This window comes from Malaclemys terrapin, chromosome 2 (assembly GCF_027887155.1).
Source record: "Malaclemys terrapin pileata isolate rMalTer1 chromosome 2, rMalTer1.hap1, whole genome shotgun sequence".
NCBI lineage: Eukaryota > Metazoa > Chordata > Testudines > Emydidae > Malaclemys > Malaclemys terrapin.
Genome location: NC_071506.1, coordinates 175,406,883 through 175,429,860, shown reverse-complemented (window position 1 = coordinate 175,429,860; position 22,978 = coordinate 175,406,883). Strand labels below are relative to the sequence as shown.

The 22,978-nt window shown below is 40.7% G+C and overlaps 1 protein-coding gene across 5 annotated transcripts in view; it reads right to left on the bottom strand.

Moving 5' to 3' along the window:
• Positions 1-22,978, bottom strand: part of PLEKHG4B (pleckstrin homology and RhoGEF domain containing G4B) — a 198,798-nt gene that overhangs the window by 72,081 nt on the left and 103,739 nt on the right. For 4 of the 5 annotated variants that reach the window (XM_054019016.1, XM_054019013.1, XM_054019015.1 and 1 more), the window contains 2 exons: positions 22,705-22,902; positions 3,990-5,364 (listed from right to left, as the gene is read on the bottom strand). In XM_054019016.1, coding sequence (XP_053874991.1) covers positions 3,990-5,175 — 1,186 coding nt within the window. In that variant the 5' untranslated portion in view covers positions 5,176-5,364; positions 22,705-22,902. The remainder of the gene's footprint in view (positions 1-3,989; positions 5,365-22,704; positions 22,903-22,978) is intronic. The other variant, XM_054019017.1, reaches the window with a different exon arrangement.

The window sequence follows — 22,978 nt, the reverse complement described above, 5'->3', positions numbered from 1 at the left end:
TTTTCCACCTAAACATGCCCCTTTCCATTTTACAGTCTTTAATAGCAACAGGGAGCAAGCAGAAGGAGGGAGATTTACAGCCACATTGGGTTGACACAGCCCGCTTGCATTGCACCTCAGCAGCAGTAGTCATATACTACAGTGATGGGGGCAGGCATATAAATAGATTACATTAGATAGTAAGGAGACACTGGATCTGATTAACTTCTTCCAGTTTCCTAGGCAGGAGAACCACTCTGATGATCCATATTTTTACATGTAAATAAATATACACAAAAACACAGACAGAAGGGAAAGCAGAGGAAAGAAACATGGAAGAAAAGTTCCTTGGCTGACATCCCACATTTTGGAGATGTGTACATCCCACAGTGCAGCACTCAAAGGTACATCAACAAGAAACAGGGAGAGATCAGAATTTGCTAACTTGGAAAGGAAAATTCAGGTGGAAAATGGCTATTTTCAAACATCGGAAAGACTATTTCCAGCAACAGAGAGAAAAAACAGGAGTTAAAAGCTATAAAAATACACAGTACTTGACATCCTCCCATGGCACTTTATATTACTAAAGGATTATAGATAAAAATCAGTATTTATGCTGGTGTTGCTAAATGAGCAAAACTGAGTTAATTATGGAACAACATTTTTGGCACAATGAAGCAACAAATGGCAGTGTAGTTGACTCAATGCCAAACTGAAGCTGTGGCAAGGCATCCAATCAACTGCAAAGAAGAGGAAGAACTGTATGGTGGCCAGGGCATGGGACTGGGAATTTGGAAACTTGGGTTTTGCCCCTTGACTTTGCCAATGTACTTCCCATAGCCTTGACAATTATCACTGTAATACATCATTTTATTGTTACTAAAAAAAATAAAAATAAAAAAAATATCTGAAAACGGCTTTAGCCAAATCAATACAACTATACACGTGGGACAGTTGCTCAGCTGGTATAAATCATCATAGCCCCCTATTAACATCAACGAAGCCCCACGGATTTACAACAGCTGAAGAACTGGCTTGAGTTATTTATTTATTTGGAAATGTTCTGAGACATTGGGACTGGCAGATGGCTGCAACTGTCCTTGCAGGTCTTGGCAGGGATTAATGCCAAGGGTGCGTCGTAGCTGAAAAATATGCGAAGTGCTTGAACCCTCTAAACTCTCACTAGGTACAATGTCAGCTGAGGATGCACAGCACCTTGCAGGATTGGGCTCTGCGTTTTCAGAGGAACCACTAATCTGAAAGCAAGGCATGGAACATAGGTTTATATTTTAGAATAGTTTATAATGGCATCATTTCAATGCTTTCTGGGATGTAACTGGTTGAAAGTACTTTATCTGCGGTTGCTGGTCTATTCCTTCTTCCAACTGATGGAGAGGAGGTAGAAATCTTCTCTTCCCATAAAACATATTAAAAATCACTTTGCTGAGAAAGTTTTAAATTTCTCTCTATCTTTGCATCTGTGCTAAGAAGTCTTCAGGATCTCTGCTGCCCCACCTAGGCACCACAGCCATGGGGACAAACGCAAACCCTGAGGGAGCCAGACTTAAGAGTCTGCCCTTCCCAAGGCAGAAAGCGTGATTCCACTTCGCCAGCTGCTATGTATAGCAATTGGAACAGTAGGCCAGGGAAAAATGCAAGGGGAGGCAGTCCTGCCCTATTATCCTGGGGGAACAGAGACTATTCCACCTAATAGACAGACAGACAGAGAGAGTGGATGAGCCATGCTTCATGAGGACAGCTCTGTTCAGCCAGAGAATGAAGACAAGGCCACCAGGTCAAAGATAAACTCTCCTGCCCCACTAGCAACTAAGATAGAAAGTAGCAAAAAATCTCCCATGGAACTTCCCAAACTAACTGGAAGATGAGCTGGAAGAGACCCCATCCTAAACCTGCTCCCTATGCTGCTGGAGCTACACAAGTTTTGCTACCGCCCTGGAGCATGAGCTGTCCATCTCTACCTGTCATGCAGCTCTGTGGTCTCCAATCTAAACTAGGCTCTAGCACTCAGAGGATAAAGTGACATGATGTAGAGCCAGTTTATGATGTCATCAGAGGCTTGCAAGCCCCTTGCAGCAATGTAAAGTTAGGTCAAGATTTGGCTTTTTGATACCATTGTCAGTTTTTACAGAACATGGCTCTATATCCTAGCGTAAACCATTAATCCAAACTATGATACCATTGATATATGTCACCATGAATACAGATTTGGTCAGAAACAACGAGGAGTCCGGTGGCACTTTAAAGACTAACAGATTAGTCTGTTAGTCTTTAAGGTGCCACCAGACTCCTCATTGTTTTTATGGATACAGACTAACACAACTACCCCTCTGTGATTTGGATATTAATTACATCAAACTGTTCACTGAAAGAACGAATGGTGAAACCCAGCCGCCTTATCACTCAAAGACTATAAAAACACTATAGAAGGGTGTTCCCAGTTTCAGTACTTGTGCGCCAAATTTTCAAGACATTATTTTAGGTGTTAATCCATGGCATTACAGAATAAAACAACATCAGTAGATTAACATAATCTAGCAATCACCAGTGGCAAATGCCCTGTTTGGAAGCTGTGAAATCACCTGAGATTTCTCACCACACAAACTGGAACTGGGGGGGATGAGGGGGAAAGAGGAAATCTCTGTCCAGAAACACCTCTCCAGAAACACCCCAGTGCATAGCTCAAGATGCTAATAAAAATTATATACTACAAAACCCCATTGTCTTGCTATGATACTAAGCAAAAAAAAAATTTAAAGAGGATTCTTATCTTAGAAATGACCCATCAATTTCTAAATAAATAAATAATGACAACTTCTGCATTTCCCTTAGACTTGCAAGCATAACCTCTGAACTCTAAATGAGGAAAAAAGAAAACTCTAACTCCCAGAAGCTGAATCTGTGACCCCCGTCACCTCTGCTGCCAATCTTAAAATCAGTTGACCATAACATGACAATTTTTTAAGCAGAATTCCACACTGAAGTCAATAGAAAATTTTACTTAAAAACTTATGGCATGTTCTGGCCCACTGACTGACATTTTTATATTTTTATTGTGGCTTGATTCATGTTTGAAGATACAGTTGATACTGTGATAAATACATTACCTGAAATATAAAAACAAAGAAATGCTGCAGATGAGAAAAGACCACACATTTATGAAGTTTCTCTGTTGTTTAAATGCCATTAAATTACATAGAAGCAGTCTTGTAAAAGGCTATCAACAACCATTAAAAACATGTTGCACATTATTTGTAATTCAATACCATGTTTGTTATAACTAACCACACGCTTTCCCTTATTTGAAAAACAGGCTCAGATAACTTAGATTGGGAGGGCAAAGGTTACACTGGGATAATGACTGTTTCATTAGAAAGGTGGTATTCATGGTGTTCTCAGGACTGCATTTCACAGCTATTTAACACTTACTTCTTCATTGACAATTCGCATTTAAAGGTAGTTGATTTTTTTTGTACTGATCCAAACCACATGAAAAGTAACTTGAGTTCTTTTTAATGCTATAAATACAAAGTATAGAGGATAAATTCCAGACTTTCACTACATGCCCAGCATCTATGCTTTTGGTAACATCTGTAAAACGCCAACTGACTCCAAAGACATTACATGGGATTAACTGAGAGCAGAATTTCATAGGTGTTTCAAGAAGGTTTTTTGTTGATCTCTGATCAATTTTTTTAAAAGCAGAATATACGAAGCATTCTGAAAAGCATATCTTAAAGCAATGGAAATAAAATAAATTTACTTAAAGTATTAAAACAGCAGTAAAATAGATGTAATAATAAATAAAATAATAATAATAATAATAAATAAATAAACAATAAAACTGATGATGTCACTGTTATTTGTGCTTTAAATCTGAGCTCAGAAAGCAGGAAAAAAAAGTAATTTTATGTACAAAGTTGATATATGTTGACACAGGCAAGCTAAAGATTTTATAAAAAATAAAATCCATGTTGTAGTTTGGTTTTTACCTTCATCCTCTTTGTTGCATTTGTTGCTTTTCACAGTAATGAATAAATGACCATTGGAGTCCAACTTCCCCAGTCTTAAAGCATATCCGTTTAAGAGCTTTTTAGGGTTTGCACTTGCTGAACTATCTGAGAACAACCTTGGACTATGATCCTTACCATGTGAACTCTTACGTGACCTATCTAAAGACCGAGACCTTCTCGGTCCAGCCCTGCAATCTGCTACTGAGAAAGTTTCATGAGGTATAAGCAGTTTTTCTGAGGCCTGTGAACAATCTTCAGGCCTTATGACCTCTATTGTTTCCTCCTTTGGTGCAAGTCTATCAGCAAGAGAATCTTCCTTCTCAATTTGTTTCTCACGAGATTTGCTCTCAGAGATTCTCAAGTCATCATTCACTTCACATGAGTCCACTGTCTGGTCTGAAGTCACCTCGTCTACAATTGACTCCTCTGAGCTGGAACCAAGATTCATTGGGTTTTGCAAAGCTTCCATGTATGACTTTCTAAACAAGCGTCTTGTCTCAAAATATGAGGAATCCCTGAGTTGTCGTCTTCTTGGACAAGGGCTGCTCAAATCTGTGCTGAAAGTTATGCTTTTGATGCTGTTCTTTCTCTCCATTATGGGAGATAACGCTCCACCTTTTAATACTTCAGATGTCATTTCAGGCTCAGTGGCCTGCGGTAAAACCCTCTCTATTATGCTGGGGCAGTCCTTAGTCAACATGCTGAGATTTACATACTCTCCTTTGCTCTCCTCAGCTGGGATCCCAGGGAATTCTAATTCAGCCCTACTTTCTGCAGTATGAACTGGACTATACACTTCACTCCCTTGGTTTCCATGATTATCGGTAAGTGTTGCTTCTATGACAGTAGAGCCAGTATCATTGGAAGTGGAACTGTCATGTGAACTATTGCTCTCCATGGTCTGTGTCATTGTTTTCACATCAGTATTATTGCTGATTAACCGATCGAGGAGAGGGTTACTGGAATAATTATGCAGGATTGTTTCAGTTGTAGGGACAAAAATAGGATTCACTATATTCTTCCAAGGTGTTCTATATACAGCTGGGCCAGTGGTAAGTAAGCAGCTTTGCAAGGGAACACTCTCCCTTTCACAATTTACATTTTCCAAAAATTCTGCGGTGAAAACACATCCATACATGGTTTCAGGTACAATAACTTCTTCCATTCCTTGTCCATGTCGGGAGAGGCATTTTAAAACTAGTTTTGCTGACTGCTTCCCAGCTGGAAGAATTTGTAAGTAGAAATCCCCTGGTTTCAGACGGACTCTGTGAAGAGATGCTAACTGTACTACCACTTTTTCATGGATGCACAGTGGCCAGCCTTCATGGTAGAAAATAAGACCAGTGTATTTAGCCTGTAAGGAAAAGAGAAAGCAAAATGTCTGAGGAAAAAAATCTTTATCTTGGACGACAGATATACTTGTTACAAATATAAAACAGTGGGGTCAAATTCTGCACTGACTACTCCATCATTGAGTTCCATGCAATTAGACAGGGCTATAAAAGGTTTGTGTAATATAAACATAACACAATTTAAATAGTGTGTCTTAAGATAAGGGGATATGAATATTATGCCTCTTCCCATTAGAATAAGCTATTAGTTTACTGTTACATCATATCTTGCAGCCTAATTACATTAATAGAACTGATAATAGTTCCAGGAGAAGGTAGATCTCTGGGGTATAGAAAAAAGGGCAGCAATAGGCCACACACAGACATGCAGATAGGAGCCATTAGGAGAAAGCTTAAGATAAGCCAGAAGGATAAAAATGGCAGCAAAAATAAAGGAATGGTAAACTCTTCCCTTCTAACCTAACATTCAGAGTCACCATTGCTCTGGGCATTCTCACAGTCAATGAGAAGCAAAATGTGGACAATACTGCCTATGATGTGTAATAAAACATTTTTTAACGCACACAAACTACAAATTTCCCACACTGGTATTTAAAATAGTACCAGATACATACTACCTGGTGGGTGACAGGAAAATGAGGCAGGGGCATCAGTGAGATCCAGGGTAACATTCTGGTAAGAAGTCCAGGTCCCACTCTGTCTATAGCTGCAGGGAAGGGGGAAGGTGCTGACCCTGCTTAGGGAATTTATTTTTCATATTAAGCCCTGGTTTGCAGGTGTCTGCTAAATCTGAAGCCCCTCGCTCTGCCAGCTTAAAGGGAGCTATTTCTCTTCCCCCATTTCCCCACTCCAGAGTCTTCAGACTGTTGGGGCAAAAGTATATCCATTTCTTCCTCTAACCAGTGACCTAGATGTTGCTGGGTGTGAGGGGGATGTCTCTGCTACTGTACCCACTTCCCATCCTCCTGGCTGCTGTGAGGGGAATGGAGAGAGGTCTTTACTATTAAACCCTTCCTCCAGTTTCCTGACTGTTGCAATGGGGGAGGTTTTTCACTACTGAGATTTTCCTCCCCTAAAAAGAACTTCAGTACCTGCCTCTGATGCTACTAGAAGTTTTCCCAAAAAGCAGCAGAGTGAAAATGCAGTATTGCCAACCCCAGGCATTCAGAATCATAACACAGGCCCACAAAAATCACAAGATTTTAAATATATTTGGGGGTTTTATTTTTGAGCACTTAGGGGTAATTTCTACTTTTTGTCTGAAACCATGAGAGCTAGAAATTTACCTTAAAAAAGAAAACCAAGATATTCTCATATTCACATGACTGTAGGAATTGGGGCTTTAAGTAAAATATCAAATATCACAAGACTCATGATAAAGCTGTGGAAGTTGGTAACACTAAAACTGATGTGATTCTTTTCAGCGTCACTGCTGCCCACAAGACTGTCACCTGTGCAAAGCTAGGAGTAGCAATAGAGGTACTGGAGTTGTCTGGCAGACTCAGAAAGACAGCACAGCACTGGGTCACTTTTGGAAGGTTTTGTTTTACAGCCATAAGAGCTCAAGAATTTTTTTTTTTTAAATATAACAATGAAAGCTTAAGTTTTGCAGAAATTGATAGTGTCTTAAGACCTCTAGGGAAAATTTTCTACTCTTTGCTAGGGAAAGGCTTTGGATTTTTCAAGCTTTGTACTAACATTAACTATAATTTTTGCACTTGAAATCAAACTAGTTCTGGTTCTGAGCAACTTGCAGGAAGTTTTAGAATAATCTAATCAGGCATTGGGGAAAAAAAACAGTGAGAAGGAAAACCATAGAGTTAGGAAGCAGGAAGGACTTGAGGCTTTGGGATTGAAAGGGGGAGCACACCCTCTCTTTCCCACCTCCTTGGGGAATATGGTCTTATCTCCTTCTTCTTTGAACTTGTATGTGTAGGTCCCACCCAATGAGTCTCTACCATGTCCCATGGAATGCTGAGCATCCCACACGGCTGGCGCTCTTTCCTACCTGGCTGGGTACACTCCCCAGTTTCCCTATGCCTGCATCCCTTTCTCAAGAGATTCTTCCTACTGAGCCTCATAGAGCAAGATGTTTTCTTGGAACTAAACACTGAGTTTGCCTGGACAAAGGGAGTAAAGCACTGATCAGTTCATTCCATTGGCTATGCAGAACACTGCACAATGTCTGCATGCTATTAGGCTGAGCAGAGAAATGCATGAAAAAGTGGCCTTTCCTTTCAGGGGATGTGTGAGGAGCATAAAAAGAATAAACCTGTGATTTCACAGATAACTGGTAAAGATGGAGAGGTATCAGAGTAACCAAAACAAGGAGGGTCTCCAGCAAATATGTCCATGACACCTTTATCTTGAGGAAAGGGTGAGATGGGGGCAGAGATGGGAGAGGAACCTGAAGTTCATTTTACACAAAGATTCATTGTTTGTAGTTAAGTTCCAAATATTGGGAGAGCAAGGTACTTGCTTGAAACACCCTGTTTGCTTGCCAGGAATGGAATATTTTGGTCTCCAATTTCCATTCACTCTGCACAGTCTCTCTTTTTGCCTATATATCTCTAATGACAAATGACTCTTGCCATTTGGAATCACCATTTATTTTCATATATGCCCGACTGCCTCAAACATTCTTTTGGATTTAAGACTCATTCAACTAATGCCACAGTAATAGCAAATGCATTAATAAAAAAACAGCAATAAGGTTTCAAGAGTGAAGGAGATGCACATTCCCTTCCCCTTACTAAAAAAAGCCAGTAGTACAGGAACAAAATATCAAGACTGAATGTTAGCTCAGCCAAAAATGCACCTGCTGCAGAATCCTCCTGCATCTGGGACTAACTAATACAACATACAACTGACAGGGTCATAACATGCAGACAAAAAGATTTAAGGACTGTAGCAGCTGTAAATAAAGTAATTTATACAAACTGTACTATCTGACAGATAAGGAAAGCTCTGCATGTTTCAAGAAAAGTTATTTTAAAATAAAATAAAATAAAATAAAATAATCCCACCATACACAATCTTGCTTCTTTCTATTCAGTTTCTGTTAAACTCTTTATTAGTGGTCACTAATGCTAACATATATATGACACTGTTTAGCTCATAAGAGAAATATTTTAGTGACATGATGGGGAGGGTGAATTCTTCTGAGAGGATCTATACACGGAGGGGAGCTCCCCATTCTCACTAGCAGGGTAGTGACAGCTGATTCCTTGGTACCATCACCTCGTGCCACAGATCCTAGGCAGATTGCAGGTTAGGGGCACATAGCCCCACCATCCCACCTTAAATCTGCTAAGAAGTAAATGCAGTGTCTGGTTCTGCAGGGTGGGGGGTAACCTCTGCCCTCCTCAATGGTACCATGCAAGGAAAACTCCACAAAAGGAACCTCACAGCTTCCCTCCCTCCATGGCTGCCTCCTATTGTGCTTTCATGGTGTTGTGTGTTTTTGCCCCCCATTCCGCAAGAAAGGAACAATTTCTCCCTTCCCCTCACCAGTAGTTCTTTCACACAATTGTCAGAATATACATTCAGTCGGGGGGAGAGAGGGGGGAGAAGATAATTCACCCAAATGAAAATAAGAAGCAGCCCTCACTATTTTTTTCTGCCTCTATTTATTTCCCAGCTTTTAGTCTAATCTAATTAGTCACTCTTCATGGCAAACACAATTACAGCTTATTTCTTTTAGTATTCTGTAATAGTAAACTCAGTGTTTAAAATTCACAGTAACAGATGAAAATTACAAACAGCTTTAACTGTTTGGAATGAAGGCTAATGATCAGTAACGTTACATAGCTTATGATGAAGAGATTTCATTTTAAAGTAAAAAAAGTATACTTGTGCAACTAGAAAGATGAAAAGAAAAACAGTCACAGAGACTGGTGTTATTTACATGTCACTACAACAAAACAAAAGGTTTGTCAAGGCTTTACTGTAACATTCCTATTCTAGAAATCTACTCATTTTGACAATTTCTTCATTATTTTTGGAAAAAACAAAGAAGCTGAAATTTGCAGTTTTATCCCTAACACTATACGGTCTTTAACCAGGCAACATTCACTTGCAGAAAAACCATCTTTTCCCAGCTCCTCAGCTAATGACACTTTTAACAAATTGTTGAATTCTTCAGAGACCATGAAAGGTGATGAGAAGTTCAGAAGGAAGCCAGCCATCCAGAACTGGATTTAAAAACTGTTAAGAAAAAGGATTTTCAACCACTTCCAGACTGACAATGAGATGTGCTGGTCCAGTGGGCATAAGAGGAAAGAAAAAGCGGAGGCTGGGAATGTTGGAAAGCAGCTTTCAATTGTTAGTGCAGTCAGCTTCACAAGCTCTCTAAAAATAATCTGTCTTGATACCAAAGAAACTCTATTCCCTAAAAATCAATCTAAAGAATGACCTTGCTAGACTACCTGCTACTAAACATGGTAATGGCTGTTTCTCTAGGCATAACTCATACTCAAACTCCCCCGAAAAGTTATTGTAGCGTTACTGAGGAAACGTAATACTACTTCATATGGAGAATTCACTTGTAGAAATAGAGTGTCAAGCAGCAGAGAAGGAATTACTATTTCTCCAAGAAACAAAGAACGACCCCCCCCCAAAAAAAATTATATTGCAGCCATAACAATCATCACAAAAATACATCTGGCACAAGAAGACCAACTGGAAAGAGACTGGGTGAAATCCTGGCCACTTGAAATCATTCAGGGTCATTTGTACAAGGTGTACCAGTCCACACTAAAGAGGTGCACATTCTAGTAAACACTAGCATGTTGGGCACTAACTGGCCTGTGTGGACCCTCCTGGTGTGCACTAAAAGTTCCCTAGTGAAAGTTAATATAGTCCCACCACAATGTGCACAAGGAAAACTTTTAGTGTACTCCAGCAGAGTCCTCATGGGCCAGTTAGTGCACAACACACAAGTGTGCACGAGAAGTTACACCCTTCTAAGGCAGATTAATGAACCATGTAGACAAGCCCTTACTTCAGGGAACCAGAATTTCACCCATTCATTCTAACAGCAAATCATTACGTAAAAAAACATTTTTAAATGATACATTACATGTAAGACAAATATTAAAATTATGCAAATCTTCCAAGTACAATGCAGGCATCTCTTGGACTTCTTTGCTAATTTAATATGGTAGAAGAAACCACAGGACCTTCATACACAGAAAAGCATCAGATTACGTGTGGTCAATAGAAAACTAAATGAGGTCACTTTAAGAATTATTATCCATACCATGACCAGATGATATCTGGAATACTGTAGCAGGTTCAATCTGGTTTTCCCACATTGGATCTTAAAAATGGGTATTGGCAAGTGGAAGTGGATCCCAAGGACAGGGAAAAGACTGCTTTCGTAGCAGGATAAGGTCCGTGGTAATTTAAAGTGATGGCTTTTGGCTTGTGCAATGCACCAGTCACATTGGAAAGTGTATTGCACAGCATGCCGCTCTTAGTCTGTTATATCTATATGATATCTGGGTGCATGCTAAAACTTTTGAACAAGAATTGATACATTTACAAATGGTCTGTGATAAGCTTAATGCTGCCAAACTGAAACTGAACCCAAGGAAACATGAATTGTTTCAAAAAAGAGGTAATTTATCTTGGGCACACAAACAGCAAAGGGGGAATTTCCGCTGACAAAGAAAACGGAGGCTACGCAGAACTGGCCAGCTCCCCAGACACTCACTCTTGGAGATGCCAACAAAAAAAAGTTGTGAACCATTCCTATAATCTAAAGAATGTACAGCAGATTAAATCTGAGACCTAAATACTTTGGCACAGGTTGTTCCCATCTCCTATATCATATTTCATCTTAAAACTACAAGCTGTCCCACTACGGTATTCTGAGGCACCTTTCTAGGTGCCAAATGATTTTCCAGTCACACACTATTTTTATATCAGAATCCTCTCTGTGGGAAGCTTTAGTTGCTCTGAACTCTGCTTCTAAAACCCCACACACATTGTTCCAGTGGATGAACCAGGAACATGTTGGCAAATTATGGGAAGAGAGGAGGCAGCCATCTCCTCCTCAGCACACATTCCCTTGAGCAAACAATTCCTTGCTATCTTGCTTAGGGCAGCATTTGCAATTAACTGCCCAACAAAGCCATCTGGACAAGGCATCAGCATTACCATGCTCATGTCCAGGCCTGTGTGAGACTGAAATCACAGCACTGCAGTTTTTCCAACCACCTGGCAAGTTGCCCTCAGGATTCCTGAATCTAAAGAATTATTGCAGGAAAACATGGTCTGTCCTGACCACAAACTTCCTCCCATACAAATATTGGTGAAAGTGTTCTATGGATGTAGCCATTGCCAGGAGTCCCTTTTGGGTGGTGCAATAACTTCTCTCCGGAAAATACTTTTGCTGTAATAAGCCACTACCTTAAATTCTTTGGGTTCCTATGTCAGTACTGACCCCAAACCATAAGCGATAGCATCTGTGACCAATATGAAAAGGGGTTTTGAAACATAGATAGGCCAAGACAGGCACAGTCACCAGAGCCTTTTTCAACTCTGAAAATGCTACATCACACTCTGCTAACCACTGCAATGGTTTCCTTTTTTCACCCAACCTATGCAATGGTCTTGTCATATTGGCAAACCCACAAATAAGACTTCATCAACAGGAGCAGAGTCCTACAAAACTCTGCACATCTGTGAAGGATTGGACAAAGGAGACTCACCCCGACCGTTAGGCCATGTCCCAATACACTTCCCTCCACTCTCCACTTTTCTGTCCATTTCTCGCTCGCTCGCTGAGCTGTCCTTTCTTGTCTGTTTTTTCTTCTCTCATTTCCACCCCCATTTTATTTTTGCTTTTATTTGTTATTTTGATTTAGGTGGTGATGTTTTTTGTCACCACAGAATTTGTCCCTAAAGCCTGAATTTGGTTGATAAATGAAGAATAGCTTGCTTTTCTGGTACATTAAAAATAATTAATTATAATAATAATAATCCTTATGATCACTTTAACTAGTTTTTAAATATTAAATTCAGATGCATCTAAAAACCTGTGCATAGTTATGAAGACCAGGCATGCTTCTGAGTAACAGGATGATTTAGTTGCTACATTAATAAGCACTCTATAAATCAATGAAGCAAATAATTAAATAAAATACAGGTGGTGGCATTTTTGTCAACAGAGTAATAAAATGTTTTGCTCAGAGAAAAAATAATGAATAGTTTCTGGATGCAAAGCACCTGTCCAGACCTGAAAGAGAGAAAGATCCCCTGGGCCTGCCTGCTATCTGCCTCAGTAACCACAAATCTAATGACATAATCAGTAAGCTCATCTACCTAGGTACTGGACAACCACAAAGGCAGTCTATTGCTCCAGGAAAGAGATTTCTATTATACAATGGAAGTGTTCATAGCTGAAGAGTCTTTGATAACATTAAATCAGACATAAAATACCTCAACCTACAATATAAGTAATGTCTGAAATTATACACACAAGGGCTACTTGTAGTGGCAGTACAGTTATATGGCAGTTCCTCAATGAGTGCACTGGTATCAATTAAAGTTTAGTACTATCTAGCTCTCACATTATGCTTTTAATCAGATGATCTCAAAATGCTTTACAAAAAGAGGTCAGTATCATTATCCCCATCTTACAGATGAGGAAACCGAGGCACAGGAAGTTCATGTAATTTGAGCTAGGAATAGAACCCAGATCCCCTAAATTCCAGTCCAGTGCTCTATTCACTAGGCCACATAATTAGTGCAGTACAACTTTCATAAATGCAGGTTTTGTTACAAACTCAGAATTTGTGTTAGGCTTGCTGAAGGGGGTCACTAAGGCTAATGAACCTTATGACCAAACTTGGGCAGAGTTTGGAGTGAACCTCAGCAGATCTATGGTTTTGGGTGGAAGCCATTAGAAATCCAGTGTTTTTGCCTGGTTTCATCTGGACACCAGGAAAAACATCAGCTAGTTTTTCCTTTGGGTTTGAACCTAAAACTTAAAAGTGAAGCAGAACAGCCAAGGATCCACATGAAGCAAAACCAGAAACTAGGTTGGCACAAGTCTTGGGAGTTAAAAGTGCACAGTTCTAGTGGAAATGTCTTATTTCCCAGAGACCACACGGAAAACATAACTCTTATTTTGCTTGATCACTTGTTTTCCCATAAGCCATTTATAATTTGCTTTTGCAATGCACTGTTTAAGTGTTTGATCCTGTTTGGTGCCTTTCTGCATAGACTATACCTCCCTTTGACAGTTACCTGAGTGTTACACTTTGGAAATACTTGGATATATTTTTCTTGATGAGAAAAATGATTAAGTTTTAATTTATTTAGGTTTTGCAATTTTCAGCTACTAATAAGTAAGTTAAACTCTGATTACTACACAGCTGCATCTATTTAAATTTTAAACAAACAGTAAAAAAAAAAGTCTCTGGACTAAAACATGTTACTTTTCACCCCAATTCCTTCATACCGTGTTCTGGTTAATTCAGCAACAATCTGACATCTCCTGCCTCACAGAGATCAGTTACTTGAGTTGCATGTATGGGCACATTTGTCTTATGTACGAAGAAATCAGTAGTGCTGTAAACCATCATTTGAAAAGTAATGTTTTTCTGTATTCTCTCTCCTCCCACCCATATGCAACAACGTGCTTAAAAATTCCACAGAGGCACTGAATTGGAAAACCCATGATGATATAAAAGGGCTAATCGATAGGTTCATAGATCACTCTGTCCCACGGTGGCACAGGCAGAAGCAGGGCGGAGGAGACAGGCAACTCCACCAGATTGTCTTTGTGGAATTTCCTAGTGATTAATGCCTCAGGTAAGAGTGTTCTGTGGAGTGCAGAGCAGATAGGGAGCACAGCCTAGTATTTATGGAAAGAGATGCTCTAGCCCTAGAGGCCCAGGCCTATGCACAAAAGGCACTCTTCCCAGCCCTCCTGTTTCTCCACGGTTATGCCACAGCAGCTGCAGAGAGGATCCTTATGGCACCAGAGGAAAAGCTCTAGACTACCAAACTTTGAGATGGAAAACACCTATTGGGTTATTTAACTCACTGTCCAGGGAGGGGCTAATCCAGGTCTGTTATCTACAGTATCTTCTACAATGCTTTGTCCAGACTAGTTTTAAATGACTCTAGAGTTTCCTGTCTCTAATTTGTTTTCTGAATATCATGAAATCAACAAAAGTTCATTTTTCTAGCATCTATTTAGGCTGTGGAGATTATGTTGTTTTTAAACGCCAGTGGAAGCAATGGTAGGTTCAGCTTCCCAGCCAGGTATTTGGAAGTTATCAGCAAAAAAGGGAGACAAGGGTGAGACGAAAGGCATTTTGTGGGTTGAAACCTCTGTCATTGAGGCAATGAATAACTGCATGCAGTACATAGCAATTCTATGGCAAGAGAACTGTCCATTATGTAACTACAACTAAATAGTCATTAAATCCCTTATTCTGACTGCTGCTGAGCTTCTAGATTTTGGACAAATGTTGGATTATAAATCCTTCAGTGCCTTGTAAATTACAGCCTGAGGACTGTAAATTTTCAAGTCATTTCCTGAATAGTTGCATTCCTGAGAAACTTCCAGTTCACAAAGTATAAATGTGAGCAAAAATTTCCCTCCCTCTCACACTGCCCTCATCCCCACAACCTGATCCTCCCTCCCATTGAAGTCAATTGAAATACTAACTTCAATGAAATTAGGATTGGGCCCTGAAAACTTCAATAAGGCTGGTGTGACTTGCGTATTTCTAGCAAAGAGCAGAGACCCTGAATTCTGAATTGTTTTCTCATTTAAAAGAGGTTGTAAGTTAACACGACTGATTATCCTTAATTGTTTTAATAATCACCTCAGCTATTGTCTATCAGGCAAAGTCCCTCTTCATTATATCAATTTCATGTAACTGAGATGCTGAATCCAAACACTTCCATGGTCTGTCTCTGACAGTGCTCATGTTATCATTTACTCACTCCAAATATAAATACCTCACTGATGTGGCAATCTTGATTTAAGGCTTGAACCTGCAAAACCCATAGTCACACAAGTAATCCCATTATCCCCATGGAAATCAGAACTACTTGCACAAGTAAGGGCTGGCACATGGACAGTACAAGGATAAAAACGAAAGAGTTCCATGTACCAGGATAACAATACATGGTTAGTTTCCAGTCTCTCGCGAATATAATTATCAGTTACATAGAGGTATACAGTAATTAAAAATGAAAAATCTGAAAATCTTAGCTATGAAACCATCCAACTGTCTGCAGACTCCAACAAAACAATATATTTCTTATACTTGTTTGTGTCTCTTAAATTTGGTGAGCCGTGGTTTGATTACTGAGTTCCCAATAAATTGTGCATTTGATTTTAAACAATATTTTCAATGCTATCCAGTAAGGGATAGATGGAAGAAATATCTTGCAGCCCAATGTTTTTGGATTTTCAGTTGTGAACAGTGAGTTTTCCAAACAGCACAGATATTCAGACTTTTCAACAAATGTATTATTCCATGCTCCCATCCCTCCTATCAATCTAAACAGTGTCTTTGTGTCTCCACATTCCTCTACAGTGGAGCAAAAGCAACAAAAAGTTTAATCATCACACTTTAAAAATTCATATTGGAATTCTATGGGGCTAATTACCCCCTTTCTGAACTGGTGGTACCAAGATATGCAGAGCTATAGCAGAAGTGCTCAAAGGCATTCTGACTGCAGGAGATCAAAGCAACTGGGAATGCTTTGAGAAGAGAGATTGAAAGGGGAATCATGGACTCTTCCCAGTCCCTGCTGCCATATTCTAGCAGGCACACAGAGGATGGTGGGGCTCTTACCACATCTCCATCCCAACTGGCCTCCCCCTGTAGGACGGTTCTGAGCTACTGAGCGCACTAGCTGGCTCATCAACTTCGTGCTAAAGAAAAGACTAGGGGCCAAAGCCTCAGCTAGTATAACAAGACATAGCTCCACTGGCTTCAATGGAGCTATGACAGTTTACACCAACCAAGGATCCGGCCCTCAGTTTCTATTTTGTACCTGATGCCTGTTTCCCTGTTCAGGTGTACTAAAAATGCCTTATTGCTCCTTCCGCAGACCTACTCATGTAGGAGAAGCTGGAAATTTGTCCTTTAACTTTAAAAGAACATAAGGTGCAAAGAAATTCAGCCCTGGTGGTCCAGTAAGACCTATGCATCAGGACCAAGATCCAAGTGCATCGAACGACAGGAAAGCAATAAAGAGCAAAGGATTTGGATTTGTTGGTAATGTAATCATAATCATTGTATTATTTTTATGCAAAGACGAGAGCTGTCAGAAAGGCTCAAAAACGTGTCAAGTCTATAGAAGAAGGAAAACTTAAATTCAAGTAAATTAAAATTTCAATGCTTTGGGCTTGGGAATAAAGAGAGAGAGCAGACATTTAAACTAATATAACTATGCTGACAAGTGGTCTGTTTATGCTATACTGGAATGGGAAAACACAAGTAGAAACCACTAATAAGCTCCTAAAATACAGAAATACTGGGTGAAAGAAATAAAGCCAGACATTACTGAACAAAAACAATGCAAAGCAAACTCAAACGCATCATGAGAGATATAACAGGCTCACCGAGACTACTGATAGTCTAGATTGAGCATGATTAGAGATAAAGTTGGGCTTCTGGCTATAATGAGGTAATGACAAAAATACCTCTTCCGTAACTACTGTTTCAGTGTCAGCATAGGGTAAATCAGCAGGACAAAGTCAGACACTGAAAAAAAGCCATTAAGTGATAGAACTGGCAGATGGGACTATGTGACACTGTGTGGTGTGATGGGGAAGGGAGATTCAGATTTCAGCCAATGAGGGGCAACACACATGATATGGAATTTCATTTAGAAGGGTGAGAAAAAAGTGTATCATAAAGACACAGAAAGCAAAAGTAAAAAGCAACCAAGAAAGCAATGAATATAAGAGCAAATATATACTTTCTTCCCATTGGTGGCTTACACTTTCCTGAAAGTGCCTCCGATCTCTAGGTTATGCTGTGGAGGAGGGAGATGTATATTACCCACTTTGATGGGTACTGCGCACACACGCAAATTTTGCTGTAAAGCAGAACTGTGGGGGAGGTAAATCCTTAAATCTACCATGTTTGGCAGAAATTCCTGACAGAACATGCCCTCTAAGAAGACTAGAATGATTTACACCAGTTGAGGATCTGTCCCAAAGTTTTACTCTTCTTTTTTGGTATCTAGTTTAAATGGAACCAGATTTCTTTGTGAGTAGAAGAAAGGAGCAGGGGAGAAGAGAGGCTGCACATACAGACAATTTTCTCAAGTTTGCCCACTGTCAGTCTAGCTCCCCTTATGGAGGCATGGCCCCCAGGACCCCTCTTCCAAAAGCCACCTGCTCTTTGTATGGCCCCTGTATTCAAGTCTTTTTCCTGGAAGGGAGTTTGGTGCAGGAGGGGCTGGGGCAGAGGATTGGGGTGCAGGAGGGGCTGCGGGGTCTGGGAGGGAGTTTGGGTGCAGGAGGGGATTCTGATTTGGGACAGGGGGTTGGGGTGGAGGAGGAGGAGTGAGGTGTAGGCTCCAGCCAGGAGGCGCTTACCACAGGCAGCTCCTAGCCAGCGGTACAGCAGGGCTTAGGCTGCCTGCCTGCCATAGCCCCACGCCACTCCTGGAAGCGGCTGGCTGCTAGCACGTCTCTGCAAGCCCCTTGGGAGCTGTGGGGACAGTGTTGGGGGTGGAGCTGCCTCCCCTCCCCTTGCCAGGGGTCACAGATGTGCCAGCAGCCAGCTGCTTCTGGGAGCGGTGTGGGGCCACAGCATGCAGGCAGCCTGCCTGAGCACCCTTTTAGCGGCCTGGAGATCGCTGCCTGTGATTTATTTTTGTGGGACCCCCCTTGAGCTGAGGCCCTAGGATGCAGCCCCTAAAGCCCCAGCCTTAATCCAGCCCTGACCTTAACCACTGCATGCCCTAGACAATTATCTAAATTTCATTAGACACAGAGCTAGTGTGGCTCCATATACAAACCTTCCTGATTGTAAAATTATAGCACTTGCATCAAAAAAAGCAAAACGTCAGTGTGGTGACAAAGCAGAACACTTCATATTGGAGACATGTGGGTATGCAACCAGTTATCAAACCTCACTTACAGACAGCCCCCCAACCTGAAGTAAATACTCACTAGTCACTACACACCACACCAAAGAAAAACTAACCCAGGAACCAATCCCTGTAACAAACCTCATTGCCTTCTCTGTCCCCATATCTACTCTAGCGACTCCATCAGAGGCCCCAACCACACCATCAGAGGCTCATTCACCTGCACATCTACCTATGTGATATATGCCATCATGTGCCAGCAATGCCTCTCTGCCATGTACATTGGCCAAACTGGACAGTCTCTACGTAAAAGGATAAATGGACACAAATCAGACATCAGGAATGGTAATATACAAAAGCCAGTAGGAGAACACTTCAATCTCCCTGGACGCTCAATAACAGATTTAAAAGTAGCCCTTCTTCAACAAAAAAACTTCAAAAACAGACTTCAAAGAGAAACTGCAGAGCTACAATTCATTTGCAAACTTAACACCATCAATTTGGGCTTGAATAGGGACTGGGAGTGGCTGGCTCACTACAAAAGCAATTTTGCCTCTCTTGATATTGACACCTCCTCATCAATTATTGAGAGTGGACCACATTCACCCTGACTAAATTGGCCTTCAACACTGGTTCTCCACTTGTAAGGTAACTCCTTTCTCTTCATGTGCCAATATATGATTATGCCTGTATCTGTAATTTTCACTCTATGCATCTGAAGAAGTGGGTTTTTTACCCACGAAAGTTTATGCCCAAATGAATCTGTTAGTCTTTAAAATGCCACCAGACTCCTCATTGTTTTTGTGGATACAGACTAACACGGCTACCCCTCTGATAGTTATAAAACCTACGTTTTTTTGTCATCTACTTCTGATACTTCATCTGCAAAGGAGGGAAAATGGTAGCCTGACATCTCTACAAGTGCCGAGTTAAAGTAGTTTGGCTATCTTAATTGGGAATTTCCATAATTTCAAATATTTGGGTTTCTTATAAGTGCAACCTTAACTTTGAATTTCCTGAGTCTCTGAGTGAGTGAGTGACAGACACATATAGAGGTAGTACATGTTCAGAACTCTGATACATGCCTGCAATCTTCACTTCACCTTCAAGTTTTTTGTTTGAGAATACTTCTGTTGTAAGACTCTTAAGAAATTTGTTAAATGAAAGCCATTACCTGTAGCAAAGCTACATGATAAAATGCAAACATAAAAAAGACATACACCTCTACCTCGATATAACGCTGTCCTCGGGAGCCAAAAAATCTTACTGTGTTATAGGTGAAACCGTGTTATATCAAACTTGCTTTGATCCACCGGAGTGCGCAGCCCCGCCCTCCTGGAGCACTGCATTACCGTATTATATCCAAATTCGTGTTATATTGGGTCACGTTATATCGGGGTAGAGGTGTATTGCTAGGTGCTAAAAATATATTTAAAAGAATGACTTATGAATAATTTCCCCACCTAATGGAAAAATACACATACAACTCAGTGCTCGCAAAAAACCCTACATCAAAACAAAATATGCTACAATAAAAACATAACAAAGAAAACCAAGTACATAGACTATCCATTACGTAAGTCATATCTACTTTGGAGCACTTCCAATAGCTAGCTAAGGAATGATTAAGCAGGATGGTGATTCAATTCCTTCCTCAGTTGAGCACAGCAAAAATCTATAGATGCAGCTGTAATACAGCATGACTTAAGGCAAGACATATTAAGGATGGGAAGAACAGTCTGTCAGTGATCTAATTCTCTACCTCCATCCTCAAAAGTACACACTGACTTTGACCTAGTGTCCAGACTCACCCCTCTTTTGGGGGCTTGGCTTATAACTAAGGCTACAATTTAATCATGAGTATTTTTAGTAAAAGTCATGGACAGGTCACAGGCAAAAAACAAAAAATCACGGCCCCTGACCTGTCCATGATTGATACTAAAAATACTCATGATTGAATCTTGAGGGGTGAGGCTGCAGTGGGGAAGTTGGGGGACCCGTTGAGGGGGAGGAACCCAATGGAATCCATGACTTCTGCGACCTCTGTGACAGACACAGAGCCCTACTTATAAAAACAACCTAAATCTCAGTGTAAGCCCACACTTCCTGCCTGAGTATGGCTGTTCCAGTAGTTTCCTTTCCAGGATCTCTTCTGTCTTAGCTTCCTATCACCTCTGCCCTGAGAGACTCTCCAGCCTCTCTAGTACCCTGGGAGGAGTTAATGAGCCACACTTACCAACTTCAGGAGTTCTAGGCAGGTTTCTAACATCTACTATCTTGTTACACAGCCCAACCCTCAGACAGAACCCCAATCCTTTTTTAGGTACAAAAATACTGGGAAAGTATATCCACCTCTTTTTTCTTTCCTCCCTGCCCACCAACAAGTATCACTGTTAATCTGAATGCTATCTCTGGTTTTCATGAGCTGAGCATGGCATTTAGCGGCAAACAGGAAAAGTTGCAGCAGTGGAGGTCTGCAGAAAGACAACAACAGTTCCCTCTGGAAGAAGCTAATGACGGTAAAAAACAACAACTTTTTTTTTAAATTTAAAGCTAAAGGAATGGAAAGCACATGCAGCCCGCCGACAACGCTGAAAACCAGAACCAGTCAGCATTATTATTTTAAACAGGTCGGAGAGAATGATTCAAGAGCATCATGCACCAAAGAGTCAAAAGGAAGCTCACCGAACGTGCCAAGCTAGGGGGAGAAAAATGAAACATGGAACGAAACCAGACAGGCAATAGCTCAGTTGGACAGCAAATTTCACAGAAGTTATAGAAATGTAGGGCTGGAAGGGACTCAAACGATCATCTAGTCTATCCTCAGGCTCTGAGGGAGGATTAAGTATTTAATACTCTTTTACCAACTGTAAACACATCAGAAATCTAAATGAAACTACTCAGGGTGGAAAAGACAACCCAGAGAAGAGAGAACAATTAGCATTTTCTGAACATCTCCAACAGCATACAATGATTTGGAGAAAATGAAAAATCAGATTTCACCTATGTTTCTATTACTGGTGCTGAAGAATGGAAAGGAGAAAGGGGAGTTGATTCCCATTCTACAGGAATGGGTTCCTAAAATTTTGTCTTTGAATATTTCTATTGCATGTCTCAAAGGAAAGCTAATCCAGACACAGTCCCATTATGTTTCAGGTTGGGACCACCATAATAAAGAGACTGCTAGGCACCAAAAGAGACAGTATGTGATTGATAAATAATTCCAGCACTGAGGATGCCGAGACTGAATACAGAATAGGGGCAGATGAGAGCTGCATCTATGCATGGTGTGGAATCAAACTGTGGATGTGGTAAGTTTATGGACACCAGAGGGCTCCTTTGCATGGATTGATGCTCTTCTCTCCTGCATCATGGACACAGTGTTCACTAGGGTTGCAGTCAGCTCTGAGGAACTGCTGCAGGGAGAGAAGGTGGCCAGAAGAGAGTCCTTGTAGTTACAAAACTTAAATAGGGGAGATGTCTTATTTGGAGTGTGGAGGAGCTGACAAGGTGCCTGTATCTGCCATTTGCATGCAATGGTAGCTCTTCCGGGTCTTGACTTCTCTACTACGTGACAGCTATATCATATCAGAGATGCCAGCCAGGAGTGCTGAGACAAAGGAGTACAAGTCCTCTAAGGTTCCCTCTAATGGTCTGTCAATCAATCACTGGAAAAATCTTCCCCCAACAATGGGGATGTCACCCCTCAGGACTTAAATCTATGCGGCCATGAACCCCAAGTATACAGCCCTAGCCAGCTCCATACTCCAGACACATCATTGGCGAGGATTTTAGTCAGCTTGGAAAAGAAAATAACCACAATAATATCTTTGCTACAATATCTGCTCCCTTTAAAAATACCTTCCAGACTTATGCATTTTTTTGTTATTGCAAATATTTTATCTTGGTCCTCTATCATTTCAGTGCCTGCACTGGGATATTTAAAATCATTATCAGTTAAAAAGAAGACCATGTTTTCCTTCCCAAATTTTGCTATCAACAGGTTCTGTAGATTGCAGCTAGTTTCCTGTTCAGGTTTTGCAAGTTAACTCCTTTTCCAGACACAGTTTTAAAAAGGTTGGTAAATAATTCTCTTTCACTGTTCTCCTTGGTACCTTTAGAATTTGCACTGTTCCCTGCAAAATTTTATTTGCTAGACTAAAAGAGCTCTCTAGATCAGAGATTAAATTCCATCTTATCTCTTTTCCCAAGTCAGGAACAAAGGAGGCCTCTGTTTTGCCAGAGTAAGCTATACTTACACAGGTTTCTTGCTGAATGCATTGTAAGACTCTCTTGGCAGGGACAAGGAAATCAATTAGGCACCTGAGACCATCTCCTCGATACAGCTTTTCAACTATGCTGAAAAGCTGCCACAGGACAGTGGCAGCTGTGGCCTCAAAAGGCGGGTATAATGCAGAGAGAGTGTTCTGGGTGTAGGTGTCAAGGGACTCGGAGTCCTGAAATAAAAAGCAACATGACAGCAATTTGTGAGCATCAAACATCTAACAGTAAATAAAACACTTTAAAACTTCA